This window comes from Scyliorhinus torazame, chromosome 25, assembly GCF_047496885.1.
Source record: "Scyliorhinus torazame isolate Kashiwa2021f chromosome 25, sScyTor2.1, whole genome shotgun sequence".
In the NCBI taxonomy this organism is placed as follows: domain Eukaryota; kingdom Metazoa; phylum Chordata; class Chondrichthyes; order Carcharhiniformes; family Scyliorhinidae; genus Scyliorhinus; species Scyliorhinus torazame.
The window spans coordinates 14952008-14969785 of NC_092731.1; the positions used below are offsets into that span (position 1 = coordinate 14952008).

The window sequence follows — 17778 nt, forward strand, 5'->3', positions numbered from 1 at the left end:
CGGAGGAGGTGGTGGAAGCAGGGACGATAGTGACGTTTAAAGGGCATCTTGACAAATACATGAATAGGATGGGAATAGAGGGATACGGACCCAGGAAGTGTAGAAGATTTTAGTTTAGACGGGCAGCATGGTCGGCACGGGCTTGGAGGGCCGAAGGGCCTGTTCCTGTGCTGTACTTTGTTGTATTCTCCCCGTGTCTGCGTGGGTTTCGCCCCCAAGACCCAAAGATGTGCAGGGTAGGTGGATTGGTCACGCTAAAATTCCCCTTAATTGGGAAAAAAATGAATTGGGTACTCTCAATTTATATTAAGAAAAAAGAAGTGTTTAGGTATTCACTCGCGCTGCCGTGAATTCCAGGGTTCTGGGCCACGGGCTGGAAAATGGGATTAGTGCAGTCAGATCAGTGTTGGCCAGCATGGACGCAATGGGCCGAATGGCCTCCTTCTGTGCTGTAAACGTCGACGAATCCGTGAGGAGGAATTTCTTCTCTCAGAGGGTTGTTTTTGGAATTCTTTGTTGTCGAGCGGTGGAGGCTGGATGATCGAATACTTGTAGCGCTCAGCAGATTGAGGGTGCAAGGGTTGTGGGGGGGGGGGGGGTATTTCTTGGGAAAAGACTCGAGCAACCGGGGATCTCTCTCGCGATTGAAGATCCATTCTTGCCCCTCCACTCTCTCAAAACTGGATTGGATCAAAGGCAGAAAACAAACTGAGCTCCAATGGCTCCGCGAATATTATTTTATTAACCGTACAAATCATTACAAGGTTTAAAAACACGGCTGAAGGTGGGCACCCACTCGGGTCACCAGCTGTACATTCAGTAAGCGGAACGGAGACAGAAAATCTGGATGTGAAGGGGTTCCCCCCCTCCCGAGGGTGGTCAGATCATGATTCCACTTCGATATCAGCTTATTCACAACAGGGGAAAGGTTTTTAAAGTTCATCGTCTTGCATCAGAGGGTCGCTTGTTCGCAATGAAGGAGCTGACGGGCAGTGCGAGCGATCGGCTGCTTCTGAGGGGGTATCAGAGACTCGCGTGCGGAATGAGACAGCAATCGGTCGACTGGGTCCCAATCGGACGCCCCCCCCCCGCAAACGGTCTCACCACGAGGCTGCCGCCTTCCAGAGGGGGGCCAGTTGTTGCAGCGCCCGCCGGGACTGCGACAGGCTCGACGGGGGCGGGACGGCCCCCCCATTCCTGTTCCTGGACGACTTGGTCACGCAGAGCGGCAGGTCTGGAGAAAGGGCAACCTGGGTCGGACTGGCCGCTCGGGTTCCAGCGGCAACCGGGCATCGAGGGTGACCCGGGCGGGTGGCAGTCGGGCAGTCCAGGCTGCGTGGCTCGAGGGGGCCTGGGTCCTCCCCTCCCCACCATCACCGCCGCTAGCTGAGGGATCGGGGAGCAGACTGTACACGGAGAGCATGGGTCTCCCTCCTACAACGCAGGCCTTACTCGTGGGAACAACTGAAAAACAAACAGCAGGGTTTAAACAAAACGACTGTGAGAAAAGATGTGCCTTCGCATTGCGCCTTTTACAACCTCTGGCCGTCTGCGCAGTGAAGGGTGTTGCTGGTGTGATGCAGGGAACATGGCAGCTGCACGCACACAGCAAGGTCCCAAAAATCGCAAACGGAGAATCCAGCTCAATGGAGCGTTAACCATTCCTTTCTCGCTCCTCTGCCGCTGACAGACACGCTGAGATTTCCTCAGCATTTTCGGTTTTTATGGGGCATCCCGGTGGCACAGTGGTTAGCACTGCTGCCTCACGGTGCTGAGGACCTGGATTCGATCCCGGCCCCGGGTCACTGTCCGTGTGGAGTTTGCACATCCCGTGTCTGCGTGGGTCTCACCCCCACAACCCAAAGTTGTGCAGGGTAGGTGGATTGGCCACGCTAATAATAATCTTTATTAGTGTCACAAGTGGGCTTACATTAACACTGCAATGAAGTTACGGTGAAAATCCCCTTGTCGCCACACTCCGGCGCCTGTTCGGGTACACAGAGGGAGAATTCAGAATGTCCAATTCACCCAACAAGCACGTCTTTCGGGACTTGTGGGAGGAAACCGGAGCACCCGGAGGAAACCCACGCAGACACGGGGGGAACGTGCAGACTCCGCACAGACAGTGACCCAAGCCGGGAATCGAACCCGGGACCCTGGCGCTGTGAAGCAACTGTGCTAACCACTGTGCCGCCATGCCGCCCATAAAAACAGAAAATGCTGGGGGAATCTCAGCAGGTCTGTCAGCGACAATGGGAAAGGAATAGTTAACACTCCACCGAGCCAGACTCTCCGTTTGTTATTTGTGGGATTTTGCTGTGGGCAAGATAAATATTAGCCGGGACGCGGAGGGGGAACTCCCCTGTGAAACAGGGGCCTTGGAATCTTTATTCTACCATCCACCCGAGGAGGCAGATTGGGCCGCAGAAGGCTGTGGAGGCCAATTCACTGAGTGTCTTTAAGACAGAGATGGATAGGTTCTTGATTAATAAGGGGATCAGGGGTTATGGGGAGAAGGCTGGAGAATGGGGATGAGAAAAATATCAGCCATGATTGAATGGCGGAGCAGACTCGATGGGCCGAGTGGCCTAATTCTGCTCCTATGTCCCCCCCATGCCATGTTGCCTATCGTCACTGTCTAACCTCACGCGAGGAGTGGTCCAGGACCCCAGAGAGAGGCGGCAGTGCTGAGAAGGGGCGGGTAGCAAGATAATGGAAGTAAGCACTCACCCCGAGGAGGTTGTAGGGGACAAAGCCCTCCCTGCCAAAGAGCGAGGACCACCACCAGCTGGGCTCCTCCTTGTCCCCTCGCCGCAGGATAGTGATGGTGTCGCCCTCGCGGAAGGAGAGCTCATCGCTGTTCTCCGCCTCGTAGCCCCAGAGCGCGTACACAACAGCGCTGTTCATCGTCCCCGCCTGCTGCTCGGCACCTCGGAGGGGAGAAAGAAATAAAGAGGGGGTGAAAGGGTGATATGCGGTGACGTGGGGGGCGTGGGCGGGAAAGAGAGAGCGGGGCGAGAGAGAGAGAGCGGGAGGAGAGAGAGAGAGCGGGAGGAGAGACAGAGAGAGCGGGGGGAGAGAGAGCGGGGGGAGAGAGAGAGAGCGGGCGAGAGAGAGAGAGCGGGAGGAGAGACAGAGAGAGCGGGGGAGAGAGAGAGAGAGCGGGGGGAGAGAGAGAGAGAGCGGGGGGAGAGAGAGAGAGAGCGGGGGGAGAGAGAGAGAGAGCGGGGGGAGAGAGAGAGAGAGCGGGGGGAGAGAGAGAGAGAGCGGGGGGAGAGAGAGAGAGCGGGGGGGAGAGAGAGAGAGCGGGGGGAGAGAGAGAGAGCGGGGGGAGAGAGAGAGAGCGGGGGGAGAGAGAGAGAGCGGGGGGAGAGAGAGAGAGGGGGGAGAGAGAGAGCGGGGGGAGAGAGAGAGAGCGGGGGGAGAGAGAGAGAGCGGGGGGAGAGAGAGAGAGCGGGGGGAGAGAGAGAGAGCGGGGGGAGAGAGAGAGAGCGGGGGGAGAGAGAGAGAGCGGGGGGAGAGAGAGAGAGCGGGGGGAGAGAGAGAGAGCGGGGGGAGAGTGAGCGGGAGGAGAGAGAGAGAGAGAGAGAGAGAGAGCGGGAGGGGAGAGAGAGGGAGGAGAGAAAGAAAGAGAGAGCGGGAGGAGAGAAAGAGAGAGCGGGGGGAGATAGAGAGAGCGGGAGGAGAGAGAGAGAGAGAGAGAGAGAGAGAGAGAGAGAGCGGGAGGAGAGAGAGAGAGAGAGCGGGAGGGGAGAGAGAGAGAGAGAGCGGGAGGGGAGAGAGAGAGAGAGAGAGCGGGAGGGGAGAGAGAGAGAGAGAGCGGGAGGGGAGAGAGAGAGAGAGAGCGGGGGAGAGAGAGAACGGGGGGAGGAGAGAGAGAGAGCGCGGGGGAGAGAGAGAGAGCGCGGGGGAGAGAGAGAGAGCGCGGGGGGAGAGAGAGAGAGCGCGGGGGGAGAGAGAGAGAGCGCGGGGGGAGAGAGAGAGAGCGCGGGGGAGAGAGAGAGAGCGCGGGGGGAGAGAGCGCGGGGGGAGAGAGAGAGCGCGGGGGGAGAGAGAGAGCGCGGGGGAGAGAGAGAGAGCGCGGGGGGAGAGAGAGAGAGCGCGGGGGGAGAGAGAGAGAGCGCGGGGGAGAGAGAGAGGCGGGGAGAGAGAGAGAGCGCGGGGGGAGAGAGAGAGAGCGCGGGGGGAGAGAGAGAGAGCGCGGGGGGAGAGAGAGAGAGCGCGGGGGGAGAGAGAGAGAGCGCGGGGGGAGAGAGAGGAGGGGGGGAGAGAGAGAGAGCGCGGGGGAGAGAGAGAGAGCGCGGGGGGAGAGAGAGAGAGCGCGGGGGGAGAGAGAGAGAGCGCGGGGGGAGAGAGAGAGAGCGCGGAGGGGAGAGAGAGAGAGCGCGGGAGGGGAGAGAGAGAGAGAGAGCGGGAGGGGAGAGAGAGAGAGAGAGCGGGGGAGAGAGAGAACGGGGGGAGGGAGAGAGAGAACGGGGGGAGGGAGAGAGAGAGCGCGGGGGGAGAGAGAGAGAGCGCGGGGGGAGAGAGAGAGAGCGCGGGGGGAGAGAGAGAGAGCGCGGGGGGAGAGAGAGAGAGCGCGGGGGGAGAGAGAGAGCGCGGGGGGAGAGAGAGAGAGCGCGGGGGGAGAGAGAGAGAGCGCGGGGGGAGAGAGAGAGAGCGCGGGGGGGAGAGAGAGAGCGCGGGGGGGGAGAGAGAGAGCGCGGGGGGGAGAGAGAGAGCGCGGGGGGGGAGAGAGAGAGCGCGGGGGGAGAGAGAGAGAGCGCGGGGGGAGAGAGAGAGAGCGCGGGGGGGAGAGAGAGAGAGCGCGGGGGGAGAGAGAGAGAGCGCGGGGGGAGAGAGAGAGAGCGCGGGGGGAGAGAGAGAGAGCGCGGGGGGAGAGAGAGAGAGCGCGGGGGGAGAGAGAGAGAGCGCGGGGGGAGAGAGAGAGAGCGCGGGGGGAGAGAGAGAGAGTGCGGGGGGAGAGAGAGAGAGCGCGGGGGAGAGAGAGAGAGCGCGGGGGGAGAGAGAGAGAGCGCGGGGGGAGAGAGAGAGAGCGCGGGGGGAGAGAGAGAGAGCGCGGGGGGAGAGAGAGAGAGCGCGGGGGGAGAGAGAGAGAGCGCGGGGGGAGAGAGAGAGAGCGCGGGGGGAGAGAGACAGAGCGCGGGGGGAGAGAGAGAGAGCGCGGGGGGAGAGAGAGAGAGCGCGGGGGGGAGAGAGAGAGAGCGCGGGGGAGAGAGAGAGAGCGCGGGGGGAGAGAGAGAGAGCGCGGGGGGGAGAGAGAGAGAGCGCGGGGGGAGAGAGAGAGAGCGCGGGGGGAGAGAGAGAGAGCGCGGGGGAGAGAGAGAGAGCGCGGGGGAGAGAGAGAGAGCGCGGGGAGAGAGAGAGAGAGCGCGGGGGGAGAGAGAGAGAGCGCGGGGGGAGAGAGAGAGAGCGCGGGGGGAGAGAGAGAGAGCGCGGGGGGAGAGAGAGAGAGCGCGGGGGGAGAGAGAGAGAGCGCGGGGGGAGAGAGAGAGAGCGCGGGGGGAGAGAGAGAGAGCGCGGGGAGAGAGAGAGAGAGCGCGGGGAGAGAGAGAGCGCGGGGAGAGAGAGAGCGCGCGGGGGGGAGAGAGAGAGCGAGGAGAGAGAGAGAGAGAGAGAGAGCGAGGAGATAGAGAGAGCGAGGAGAGAGATAGAGAGTGCCGGGGGGGGGGGGGGGGGGAGAGAGTACCGGGGGGGGGGGGAGAGAGTACCGGGGGGGGGGGGGGGGGGGAAAGAGTGCCGGGGGGGGGGGGGGGGGGGAGAGAGTGCCGGGGGGGGGGGGGGGGGGGAAGAGAGAGAGAGTGTGCCGTGTGCCGGGGGGGGGGGGGGAGGAGAGTGCCCGGGGGGGGGGGGGGAGAGTGCGGGGGGGGGAGTGCCGGGGGGGGGGGGGGGGGAGAAAGAGTGCCGGGGGGGGGGGGGGGGGTGCCGGGGGGGGGGGGGGGAGAGAGTGCCGGGGGGGGGGGGGGGGAAGAGAGTGCCGGGGGGGGGGGGGGGGAGAGAGAGTGCCGGGGGGGGGGGGGGAGAGAGAGTGCCGGGGGGGGGGGGGGGGGGGGGGAGAGAGTGCCGGGGGGGGGGGGAGAGAGAGCCGGGGGGGGGGGGAGAGAGAGCCGGGGGGGGGGGGAAAGAGAGAGCCGGGGGGGAGAGAGAGCCGGGGGGGAGAGAGTGCCGGGGGGGAGAGAGAGCCGGGGGGGAGAGAGAGCCGGGGGGAGAGAGAGCCGGGGGGGGAGAGAGAGCCGGGGGGGAGAGAGAGCCGGGGGGGAGAGAGAGCCGGGGGGGAGAGAGAGCCGGGGGGGAGAGAGAGCCGGGGGGGAGAGAGAGCCGGGGGGGAGAGAGAGCCGGGGGGGAGAGAGAGCCGGGGGGGAGAGAGAGCCGGGGGGGAGAGAGAGCCGGGGGGGAGAGAGAGCCGGGGGGGAGAGAGAGCCGGGGGGGAGAGAGAGCCGGGGGGGAGAGAGAGCCGGGGGGGAGAGAGAGCCGGGGGGGAGAGAGAGCCGGGGGGGAGAGAGAGCCGGGGGGGGGGGGGGGGGGGGGGAAGGAGAGAGAGCCGGGGGGGGGGAGAGAGAGAGCCGGGGGGGGGGGGGAGAGAGAGAGCCGGGGGGGGGGGGGGGGGAGAGAGTGCGGGGGGGGGAGTGCCGGGGGGGGGGGGGGGGGGAGAAAGAGTGCCGGGGGGGGGGGGGGGGAGAGTGCCGGGGGGGGGGGGGGGGGGGGGGGAGTGCCGGGGGGGGGGGGGGGGGGAGAGAGTGCCGGGGGGGGGGGGGGGGAAGAGAGTGCCGGGGGGGGGGGGGAGAGAGAGTGCCGGGGGGGGGGGGGGAGAGAGTGCCGGGGGGGGGGGAGAGAGAGCCGGGGGGGGGGGGAGAGAGAGCCGGGGGGGGGGGGGGGGGAGAGAGAGCCGGGGGGGGGAGAGAGAGCGGGGGGGAGAGAGTGCCGGGGGGGAGAGAGTGCCGGGGGGGAGAGAGAGCCGGGGGGGAGAGAGAGCCGGGGGGGAGAGAGAGCCGGGGGGGAGAGAGAGCCGGGGGGGAGAGAGAGCCGGGGGGGAGAGAGAGCCGGGGGGGAGAGAGAGCCGGGGGGGAGAGAGAGCCGGGGGGGAGAGAGAGCCGGGGGGGGGGGGGGGGGGGAGGAGAGAGAGCCGGGGGGGGGGGGGGGGGGGAGAGAGAGAGCCGGGGGGGGGGGGGGGGGGAGAGAGAGAGCCGGGGGGGGGGAGAGAGTGAGCCGGGGGGGGAGAGAGAGAGCCGGGAGGGGGGGGGGGGGGAGAGAGAGAGCCGGGGGGGAGGGAGAGAGCCGGGGGGGGGGGGGGGGGAGAGAGAGCCGGGGGGGGGGGGGGGGAGAGAGAGAGCAGGGGGGGGGGGGAAGAGAGAGCCGGGGGGGGGGGGGGGGAAGAGAGAGCCGGGGGGGGGGGGGGGGGAAGAGAGAGCCGGGGGGGGGTAGAGAGAGAGAGCCGGGGGGGGGAGAGAGAGCTGGGGGCGGGGATAGAGAGCCGGGGGAGGGGGGGAGAGTGAGCCGGAGGAGGGGGGGAGAGTGAGGGGGGAAATAGAGAGCCGGAGCGGGGGAGATAGAGAGCTGGGGGGAGGGGGTTCGGTCTGGCCGTCTGGGATTTGTACTCACTGAAGAGAAATCGTGCACATTCCTCGTAATCGTCCAAGTAACGGTCACATTTCTCTGCGGCGGTCGCTCCGTCACTCAGGGTGGTTAGGAAGATGGCGGCTCCTTTCTTTACCAGGATGGTGCAGATGGGCAAATCGTTACAGGAGGCAGCACAGTGCAGCGGGGTCCTGGACACAGGGAAATAGATTAAACCAACTCATCGCCGACTCCTGATCTCCAACAGTTCAAGCCCCTCACTCGCTCTTCCCCTCCTCCTAACCCCCTCCTGCTCCCTCTCCACCACCACCCCGCTTGCTGGAGGCCCAACTGGGCATCCACCCTGCGCGAGTCAGATCATTGAGCGTTGGCTGGACGATGGACTGCGGGAGGCATCACAGTTAAGCAGCTTCCAACATCCACACACGCACAGACACGTTCTGGTGGGCACTGGTGGTTAACGAGCCGGGGCGGGGGTCCTGACTGACCCCCCCCCCCACACACACACACACACACACCGTGGGAAAGCTGGGGCCCAATCACAGCTTCCAAAGAGAACAAAGATCTCGCGACAGGCCGAGGGTCAAACTGGGAGTCTTCTGCGCTCCCCCATTTCTGGCTGCTCGCACAACCCTGGATTCTAATCGCCCACCACTGGTGTTTGTGCCTTCGGCTGCCTGGACCCCGAGCTCTTGAGCCCCTCCATCCCGTTTCCCTCCCGATAAAACGTTCCCCAAAACCCACCTCCTTGACCCAGCTTTAGGTCCCCCCGTCTCCCAAAACCCCCTTCGGGGGCTGGGCGTCAAATACTATTGGGCAACACGACGGTGAAGCGCCTTGGGGTGTTTTACGGCGCTATACAAATGCAGGTTACGTTCCCTGGTCTGGCGCGGAAGCCATTGGGTAAACTGACCATCCGTAGCTGTCAGGCGCGTTGATGTTGACGCCGAAGTTGACCAGGAACTCAACAACGTCGTAATGGCCGCCGCACACCGCGTTGTGGAGCCCCGTGATGCCTTCCTCGTTGGCTTGGCTTGGGTTGTCCATCTGGAAGGAGACACAGGGAGGACGTTAAGAGCAGACGTTAAAGAGTTGGGGCGGGGGGGGGGGGCGGGGGGTGGTCAGCAAAACAGACCTCAATCCACCCTTCAAGCTACGGCGTCAGCCGATCTCCACCCTCGCTGCAGGCACTCCCAACCCCGTTCCCGACACCCATTGGTGAAGCCTGGCCCGCATTCCCCAAACCAGCCAGCAGGGGGGGGGGGAGGGCGGCTGAGGCTCCTACAGGGCGCCCTCCAGTGGAAGGAGGGTTTAATCGCCCCCCTCCCCATCCAGAGCATCGCAACAGCGCAGGAGGCCACTTCTCCCCTCGCGCCTGGGCGAGCTCTCGGCAGGAGCAACTGGGCTATTCCCGCTCTTCCCCGGAGGAGGTTTTTCCCTCGAGGTAATCAAGCCTCGGGAATGAATTCGCCTCCCCCACACTCTCGGATCGCGCAGTCCAGACCCGAACCACTCGCTTCATTGATTAAAAAAACATTTTCCCGCGTGGATCCATCCGCCTGTTTTAGCTCCGCAACCCTCAAATACCCTTACCCGGCAAAAAAAAAACCACCGATCGGCGCAGAAATAGTTTAATTACAACGTCCCGCACCCCGGCTCGTGGAGAGTTCCAGATTTCCATCCCTCTCCCTGTGAAAGAATCAAAGGGCCCACGATAAACATTCCGGCCGACTGGGAGCTTTTACAGCTCGGCAGCGGCCCCTGCCAGGCGCCCGAGGTAACTGCAGCGAGGGGGGGGGCGGGAGAACACTTTCTGCAAACTGCTGCAGTTATCCAAAGAGCCAGAAGGGGTCGCTGTTGGGCCACCCGACTCGGAGTCCTGGAGTTTAAATATTTTGTACAATTTTTCCCCCATAACTTTTGAGTCCCCAATTCATTTTTCCAATTAAGGGGCAATTTAGCGCGGCCAATCCACCTACCCTGCACATCTTTGGGTTGTGGGGGTGAAACCCACGCAGACACGGGGAGAATGTGCAAACTCCACACGGACAGTGAGTGACCCAGAGCCGGGATCGAACCTGGGACCTTGGCGGTGTGAGGCAGCAGTGCTAACCACTGTGCCACCGTGCCGCCAATATTTTGTACAATTAATCATCACACACCACCTCCTCTTCAGAAATTCTCCTCGGGTTTGGGGGGGGGGTGGGGGGGGGGAACAAAGCCCAGGGTCACAGAACAATGGCCACTAGTTACCTCGTACACCACACGCTTCACGACGTCCAGCTCCCCAAGCAGCGCAGCGTCCAGTAAAACCACCAACGGGTTCAACCATGCTCTGGTGTTCCTGCTCGGCCCGGACCAGTCAGCCTGCTTCAGGATCGAGCGCCTCACCTAGAGAGGTCCAGAGAGAAAAACACGTCAGCACAAATCCAACTGGTCCGCGAGGCACCGCCGGGGCGCCGGCACACACGGGGTTAAGGATCAAAAAACACATCAAAACTTCCCTCGACACTGTCCCCATCAAACACTCCCAGGACAGGTACAGCACGGGGTTAGATACAGAGTAAAGTTCCCTCTACACTGTCCCCATCAAACACTCCCAGGACAGGTACAGCACGGGGTTAGATACAGAGTAAAGTTCCCTCTACACTGTCCCCATCAAACACTCCCAGGACAGGTACAGCACGGTGTTAGATACAGACTAAAGTTCCCTCTACACTGTCCCCATCAAACACTCCCAGGACAGGTACAGCACGGGGTTAGATACAGAGTAAAGCTCCCTCTACACTGTCCCCATCAAACACTCCCAGGACAGGTACAGCACGGGGTTAGATACAGAGTAAAGCTCCCTCTACACTGTCCCCATCAAACACACCCAGGACAGGTACAGCACGGGGTTAGATACAGAGTAAAGCTCCCTCTACACTGTCCCCATCAAACACTCCCAGGACAGGTACAGCACGGGGTTAGATACAGAGTAAAGCTCCCTCTACACTGTCCCAATCAAACACTCCCAGGACAGGTACAGCACGGGGTTAGATACAGAGTAAAGCTCCCTCTACACTGTCCCAATCAAACACTCCCAGGACAGGTACAGCACGGGGTTAGATACAGAGTAAAGTTCCCTCTACACTGTCCCCATCAAACACTCCCAGGACAGGTACAGCACGGAGTTAGATACAGAGTAAAGCTCCCTCTACACTGTCCCCATCAAACACCCCCAGGACAGGTACAGCACGGGGTTAGATACAGAGTAAAGCTCCCTCTACACTGTCCCCATCAAACACTCCCAGGACAGGTACAGCACGGGGTTAGATACAGAGTAAAGCTCCTTCTACACTGTCCCCATCAAACACTCCCAGGACAGGTACAGCACAGGGTTAGATACAGATTAAAGCTCCCTCTACACTGTCCTCATCAAACACTCCCAGGACAGGTACAGCACGGGGTTAGATACAGAGTAAAGCTCCCTCTACACTGTCCCCATCAAACACTCCCAGGACAGCAACACCACGGGGTTAGACACAGACTAAAGCTCCCTCTACACTGTCCCCATCAAACACTCCCAGGACAGGTACTGCATTGGGTTAGATACAGAGTAAAGCTCCCTCTACACTGTCCCTATCAAACACTCCCAGGACAGGTACTGCATTGGGTTAGATACAGAGTAAAGCGGGGGGGGGGCAGCTGCAAGTGAACTTACAGAGTAAGTGGGTGACGAAGTTGGGGACTCCAGGACCGGGGAAGGAAGCGTCTCCTGGAGGTCCGGATTAGAGGCGGGCGAGGTCGGAGACGGTGCCGCCAGGGGGGCAGGGGAGACGGCGCCCTCGCTGCGCTCCAGCTGTCGTCTCTGGCTGTTGCGGCTGAAGAGTTTTGGTCAGCTCCTGGTACATGTTGGCCCGTTTCTGCATGGGGCCCAGCTGCGTGGGCGGCAGGTCGATCGAGGTGCGCTTCTTCAGCGCGCGCGGGATAGCGGCTCGAATCTCCAGCAGCTCCTCCATGTCGCGAATGGACTCGGTGTCCGGCAGGGAGACGGGCTGGAGGCGGGTGGGGCTGAGGGGGGCGCGGGACACTCTCCGGGTCTGCTGTGCCGCTCGCCTGCAGGATGCTGACGATTTCAGACTCCACTTCACCCAGCGGAAGAAGGAAAGCCTGTTGTCTGGAGCAGGAGAGGAGAAGTCGGGGGCCTTCCTGCTGACTGAAACAGAGGGAGCAAAAATTTAATCACAAACTAAAAACAGTAAAATCGGCAACCCACACCGATCATGATCTCGAATGTTTCTCTGCTTTCCTCGCCGCGTCCCCCATCGCAGAATCCCTGCAGTGCGCGAGGAGGCCATTCAGCCCAGCGTATCGGCACCGGCCCTCTCACCCTACCCAGGCCCACCTCCCCACCCTCTCCCCACATCCCCACCTAACCTGCACGTCTTTGGACTGTGGGAGGAAACCAGAGCACCCGGAGGAAACCCAGGCAGACACGGGGAGAACGTGCAGACTCCGCAGACAGTGACCCAGCGGGGAATCAAACCTGGTTCCCCGGTGCCGTGAGGCGGCAGTGTCAGATTCTCCCGCTAACTCACCCAAGCGGTCATTCACACCCGAGTCGCAAACAGCGAGTCTAAGCAGGCTATTCAGCTACTGGGGCGTCACTGATCGGAGGCAGCTGCGCGCACACTGTCCAGCTGGGAGCTTTCTGGACGGAGGGGTGTGTACGAACAGAGCATTTGCAGCACAGCCCCCACCCTGACGGCACGGCAGCACAATGCCCCCAAGGTGGAGTTCTCACCTGAAGCCCACACCCGGGCTGAAACCCTCATGTGTCCGCTCTACACCCGGGCAGGGGAACGTGGGGTTCGAACCTCTCTCCCCCCCCTCCCATGTGGGGTGCAGCACTGTCAAGGGCTGCGAGACAGGAACAGGAACTTGCATTTATATAGCACCTTGAACAGGGTCAAGCCTCCCAAAGCGCTTCAGAGGAGAGTTAACAAATGGGATCTGTTACCGGGCAACATCAGGAGATGTTCAGGCAGGTCACACAATGCTTGGTCAGGAGAGGGGAGTTCCCAAGTGAACAGGACGCCCTGACAAAGATTGCACCGTCTCCTCACCCCGCTGAAAACGGACGGCCAGGTGATTCAGCTCATTGCCGTCCGCGGGAGCAGGATTCCCCCCCCCGTGGGAACAGTGACGACAAAAGCGTTTTGGTGGCCTCGAGACACTTTGGGTGGTTCAGAGGGTCAGTACTGAGGGAGAGCTGCACTGTCAGAGGGTCAGTACTGAGGGAGTGCTGCACTGTCAGAGGGTCAGTACTGAGGGAGTGCTGCACTGTCAGAGGGTCAGTACTGAGGGAGTGCTGCACTGTCAGAGGGTCAGTACTGAGGGAGTGCTGCACTGTCAGAGGGTCAGTACTGAGGGAGTGCTGCACTGTCAGAGGGTCAGTACTGAGGGAGTGCTGCACTGTCAGAGGGTCAGTACTGAGGGAGTGCTGCACTGTCAGAGGGCCAGTACTGAGGGAGTGCTGCACTGTCAGAGGGTCAGTACTGAGGGAGTGCTGCACTGTCAGAGGGTCAGTACTGAGGGAGTGCTACACTGCCAGAGGGTCAGTACTGAGGGAGTGCGGCACTGTCAGAGGGTCAGTACTGAGACAGTGCTGCACTGTCAGAGGGTCAGTACTGAGACAGTGCTGCACTGTCAGAGGGTCAGTACTGAGGGAGCGCTACACTGCCAGAGGGTCAGTACTGAGGGAGTGCTACACTGCCAGAGGATCAGTACTGAGACAGTGCTGCACTGTCAGAGGGTCAGTACTGAGGGAGTGCTGCGCTGTCAGAGGGTCAGTACTGAGGGAGTGCTGCACTGTCAGAGGGTCAGTACTGAGGGAGTGCTGCATTGTCAGAGGGTCAGTACTGAGGGAGTGCCGCACTGTCAGAGGGTCAGTACTGAGGGAGTGCTGCACTGTCAGAGGGTCAGTACTGAGGGAGTGCTGCACTGTCAGAGGGTCAGTACTGAGGGAGTGCCGCACTGCCAGAGGGTCAGTACTGAGGGATTGCTGCACTGTCAGAGGGTCAGTACTGAGGGAGTGCCGCACTGCCAGAGGGTCAGTACTGAGGGAGTGCTGCACTGTCAGAGGGTCAGTACTGAGGGAGTGCTGCACTGTCAGAGGGTCAGTACTGAGGGAGTGCTGCACTGTCAGATGGTAAGTACTGAGGGAGTGCCGCACTGTCAGAGGGTCAGTACTGAGGGAGTGCTGCACTGTCAGAGGGTCAGTACTGAGGGAGTGCCGCACTGTCAGAGGGTCAGTACTGAGGGAGTGCCGCACTGTCAGAGGGTCAGTACTGAGGGAGTGCCGCACTGTCAGAGGGTCAGTACTGAGGGAGTGCCGCACTGTCAGAGGGTCAGTACTGAGGGAGTGCTGCACTGTCAGAGGGTCAGTACTGAGGGAGTGCCGCACTGTCAGAGGGTCAGTACTGAGGGAGTGCCGCACTGTCACAGGGTCAGTACTGAGGGAGTGCTGCACTGTCAGAGGGTCAGTACTGAGGGAGTGCCGCACTGCCAGAGGGTCAGTACTGAGGGAGTGCCGCACTGTCAGAGAGTCAGTACTGAGGGAGTGCTGCACTGTCAGAGGGTCAGTACTGAGGGAGCGCTGCACTGTCAGAGGGTCAGTACTGAAGTTGTGCTGCACTGTCAGAGGGTCAGTACTGAGGGAGTGCTGCACTGCCAGAGAGTCAGTACTGAGGGAGTGCCGCACTGCCAGAGGGTCAGTACTGAGGGAGTGCCGCACTGCCAGAGGGTCAGTACTGAGGGAGTGCCGCACTGTCAGAGAGTCAGTACTGAGGGAGTGCTGCACTGTCAGAGGGTCAGTACTGAGGGAGCGCTGCACTGTCAGAGGGTCAGTACTGAAGTTGTGCTGCACTGTCAGAGGGTCAGTACTGAGGGAGTGCCGCACTGTCAGAGGGTCAGTACTGAGGGGAGTGCCGCACTGTCAGAGGGTCAGTACTGAGGGAGTGCCGCACTGCCAGAGGGTCAGTACTGAGGGAGTGCCGCACTGTCAGAGAGTCAGTACTGAGGGAGCGCTGCACTGTCAGAGGGTCAGTACTGAAGTTGTGCTGCACTGTCAGAGGGTCAGTACTGAGGGAGTGCTGCACTGTCAGAGGGTCAGTACTGAGGGAGTGCCGCACTGTCAGAGGGTCAGTACTGAGGGAGTGCTGCACTGTCAGATGGTCAGTACTGAGGGAGTGCTGCACTGTCAGAGGGTCAGTACTGAGGGAGTGCTGCACTGTCAGATGGTCAGTACTGAGGGAGTGCTGCACTGTCAGAGGGTCAGTACTGAGGGAGTGCTGCACTGTCAGAGGGTCAGTACTGAGGGAGTGCTGCACTGTCAGATGGTCAGTACTGAGGGAGTGCTGCACTGTCAGATGGTCAGTCTTTCACCATCTTGGCTGGATGCAAAAGATCCCATTGCACTATTTCAAAGAAGTGGGGTGTGCGGGGGGGGGTAATTGGTCATTTTAACGTTGCCGCATGTGGGATCTTTCTCTATGCAAATGAGCTGGTGGCATGACAACAGCGGTGGGGACAGGCGCTAGAGAAACGAAAAATCTTTTTCCCTTTAAAAAAATCTGCTGACGGGGCGCGACGGGCGCCAGGCGGGCGGCAGGGGGGCGGCAGGCGGGCGACAGGGGGGCGACAGGGGGGCGACAGGGGGGGCGCCAGGGGGGCGACAGGGGGGGCGACAGGGGGGCGCAGGGGGCGACAGGGGGGCGCAGGGGGCGACAGGGGGGCGCAGGGGGCGACAGGCGGGCGCAGGGGGCGACAGGCGGGCGCAGGGGGCGACAGGCGGGCGCAGGGGGCGACAGGCGGGCGCAGGGGGCGACAGGCGGGCGCAGGGGGCGACAGGCGGGCGCAGGGGGCGACAGGCGGGCGCAGGGGGCGACAGGCGGGCGCAGGGGGCGACAGGCGGGCGCAGGGGGCGACAGGCGGGCGCAGGGGGCGACAGGCGGGCGCAGGGGGCGACAGGCGGGCGCAGGGGGCGACAGGCGGGCGCAGGGGGCGACAGGCGGGCGCAGGGGGCGACAGGCGGGCGCAGGGGGCGACAGGCGGGCGACAGGCGGGCGACAGGGGGCGACAGGCGGGCGCAGGGGGCGACAGGCGGGCGCAGGGGGCGACAGGCGGGCGCAGGGGGCGACAGGCGGGCGCAGGGGGGCGACAGGCGGGCGCAGGGGGCGACAGGCGGGCGCAGGGGGCGACAGGCGGGCGCAGGGGGGCGACAGGCGGGCGCAGGGGGCGACAGGCGGGCGCAGGGGGCGACAGGCGGGCGCAGGGGGGCGACAGGCGGGCGCAGGGGGCGACAGGCGGGCGCAGGGGGCGACAGGCGGGCGCAGGGGGCGACAGGCGGGCGCAGGGGGCGACAGGCGGGCGCAGGGGGCGACAGGCGGGCGCAGGGGGCGACAGGCGGGCGCAGGGGGCGACAGGCGGGCGCAGGGGGCGACAGGCGGGCGCAGGGGGCGACAGGCGGGCGCAGGGGGCGACAGGCGGGCGCAGGGGGCGACAGGCGGGCGCAGGGGGCGACAGGCGGGCGCAGGGGGCGACAGGCGGGCGCAGGGGGCGACAGGCGGGCGCAGGGGGCGACAGGCGGGCGCAGGGGGCGACAGGCGGGCGCAGGGGGCGACAGGCGGGGCGCAGGGGGCGACAGGCGGGCGACAGGCGGGCGACAGGCGGGCGACAGGCGGGCGCAGGGGGGAGACAGGCGGGCGCAGGGGGAGACAGGCGGGCGCAGGGGGAGACAGGCGGGCGCAGGGGGAGACAGGCGGGCGCAGGGGGAGACAGGCGGGCGCAGGGGGAGACAGGCGGGCGCAGGAGGAGACAGACGGGCGCAGGAGGAGACAGACGGGCCCAGCCTCACCTTCTTGGGTGCGTTGGAGCTGTGGATACCTCCTCATGGTGGGGTGGTGTCCTGGAGGGAATCTGGTGGGCTCGGAGGGCCTTCCCCAGCTGTTGACGATGGTGGGTCTGATCAGCACCGAGAGGGGCAGGACGTTCCGGCGTTCCTTGATGGGGGAGGCCCGTGGGCTGCCTGGAGGGATGCTGGTGCGAGGCAATGTCGGGGAGGGCAGCGTGGGCCAGGGGGAATGGGGGGAGCCAAAGAGCGGGAGTCTCTTCTGTTGCGGGTGGGCGAGCTCGCGCCTCCAGTGCGGCGGGACGGCGCCCTTGGGGAGCGTCCCGTATATTTGAATCGAATCGTACGCCTTGTTCCGCCCCCCTACGGTCTGGAGAAAAAGAGGGAGAGAGAAATAGCAAACAAAATTAATTCACCTCCCTCTCACCCACCCATCACAACCTCTCTTCCCTCGCTACAACATCAGGCCCCTCTTCTCCCAGAGCTTGTCCCTTCCTTCAATACAGGTTTACAGTGTCAGAATCACACTGTGTCTCAATGCAGGTTACCCGGTCATTATCACATTAGTGTCTATGGAAGCTTGCTGTGCACAGCTGCTGAAATTCTGCATTGCAACAGCGACTACTCTGAGAAAGCACTTCACCCATCAGCGGTAAGGTATTGGGGGGCTAGGACGGCATGCGGCACAGTGGTTAGCACTGGGGCTGCGGCGCTGAGGACCCGGGTTCGATCCCGGGTCACTGTCCGTGTGGAGTTTGCACATTCTCCCCGTGTCTGCGTGGGTTTCATCCCCACAACCCTAAGATGTGCAGGGTAGGTGGATTGGCCACGCTAAATTGCCCCTTAATTGGGAAAAAAAATAATGGGCTACTCTAAGTATTTGGGGGCTTCGCGAGGTATGAAAGGCGCTAGGTGAATGCAAGTGCCTTCTGAAAATTAAAAACCTCTCCCTGATTTCTCCTCGGAGGCTCGGTAAAGAACGTAGGCCGCACACCTCAACAATCTTACCGCCCTGTGCAGACGGAGACTGCGGCTATTTCCTAATGAGGGGCAAGGCGGGGTTGGGCAGCACAGTGGTTAGCACTGTGGCTTCACAGCCCCGGGTTCGATTCCCGGCTTGGGCCACTGTCTGGGGAGTCTGCACGTTCTCCCCGCGTCTGCGTGGGTTTCCTCCGGGGGCTCCGGTTTCCTCCCACATGTCCCGAAAGACGTGCTTGTTGGGTGAATTGGACATTCTGAATTCTCCCTCTGTGTACCCGAACGTGCGCCGGAATGTGGCGACGAGGGGATTGTCACAGTAACTTCATGGC

General features: G+C 63.0%; 1 protein-coding gene across 1 annotated transcript in view; it reads right to left on the reverse strand.

Moving 5' to 3' along the window:
* Positions 1 to 723: 723 nt before the first annotated feature.
* The window catches only part of ppp1r13l (protein phosphatase 1, regulatory subunit 13 like), a 60217-nt gene continuing 43162 nt past the window's right edge, over positions 724 to 17778 (reverse strand). The window contains 10 exon segments of the mRNA XM_072490065.1: positions 724 to 1464; positions 2731 to 2930; positions 7600 to 7766; positions 8489 to 8622; positions 9829 to 9966; positions 11279 to 11449; positions 11451 to 11636; positions 11638 to 11714; positions 11717 to 11773; positions 16475 to 16838. Coding sequence (XP_072346166.1) covers positions 1435 to 1464; positions 2731 to 2930; positions 7600 to 7766; positions 8489 to 8622; positions 9829 to 9966; positions 11279 to 11449; positions 11451 to 11636; positions 11638 to 11714; positions 11717 to 11773; positions 16475 to 16838 — 1524 coding nt within the window. The 3' untranslated portion in view covers positions 724 to 1434.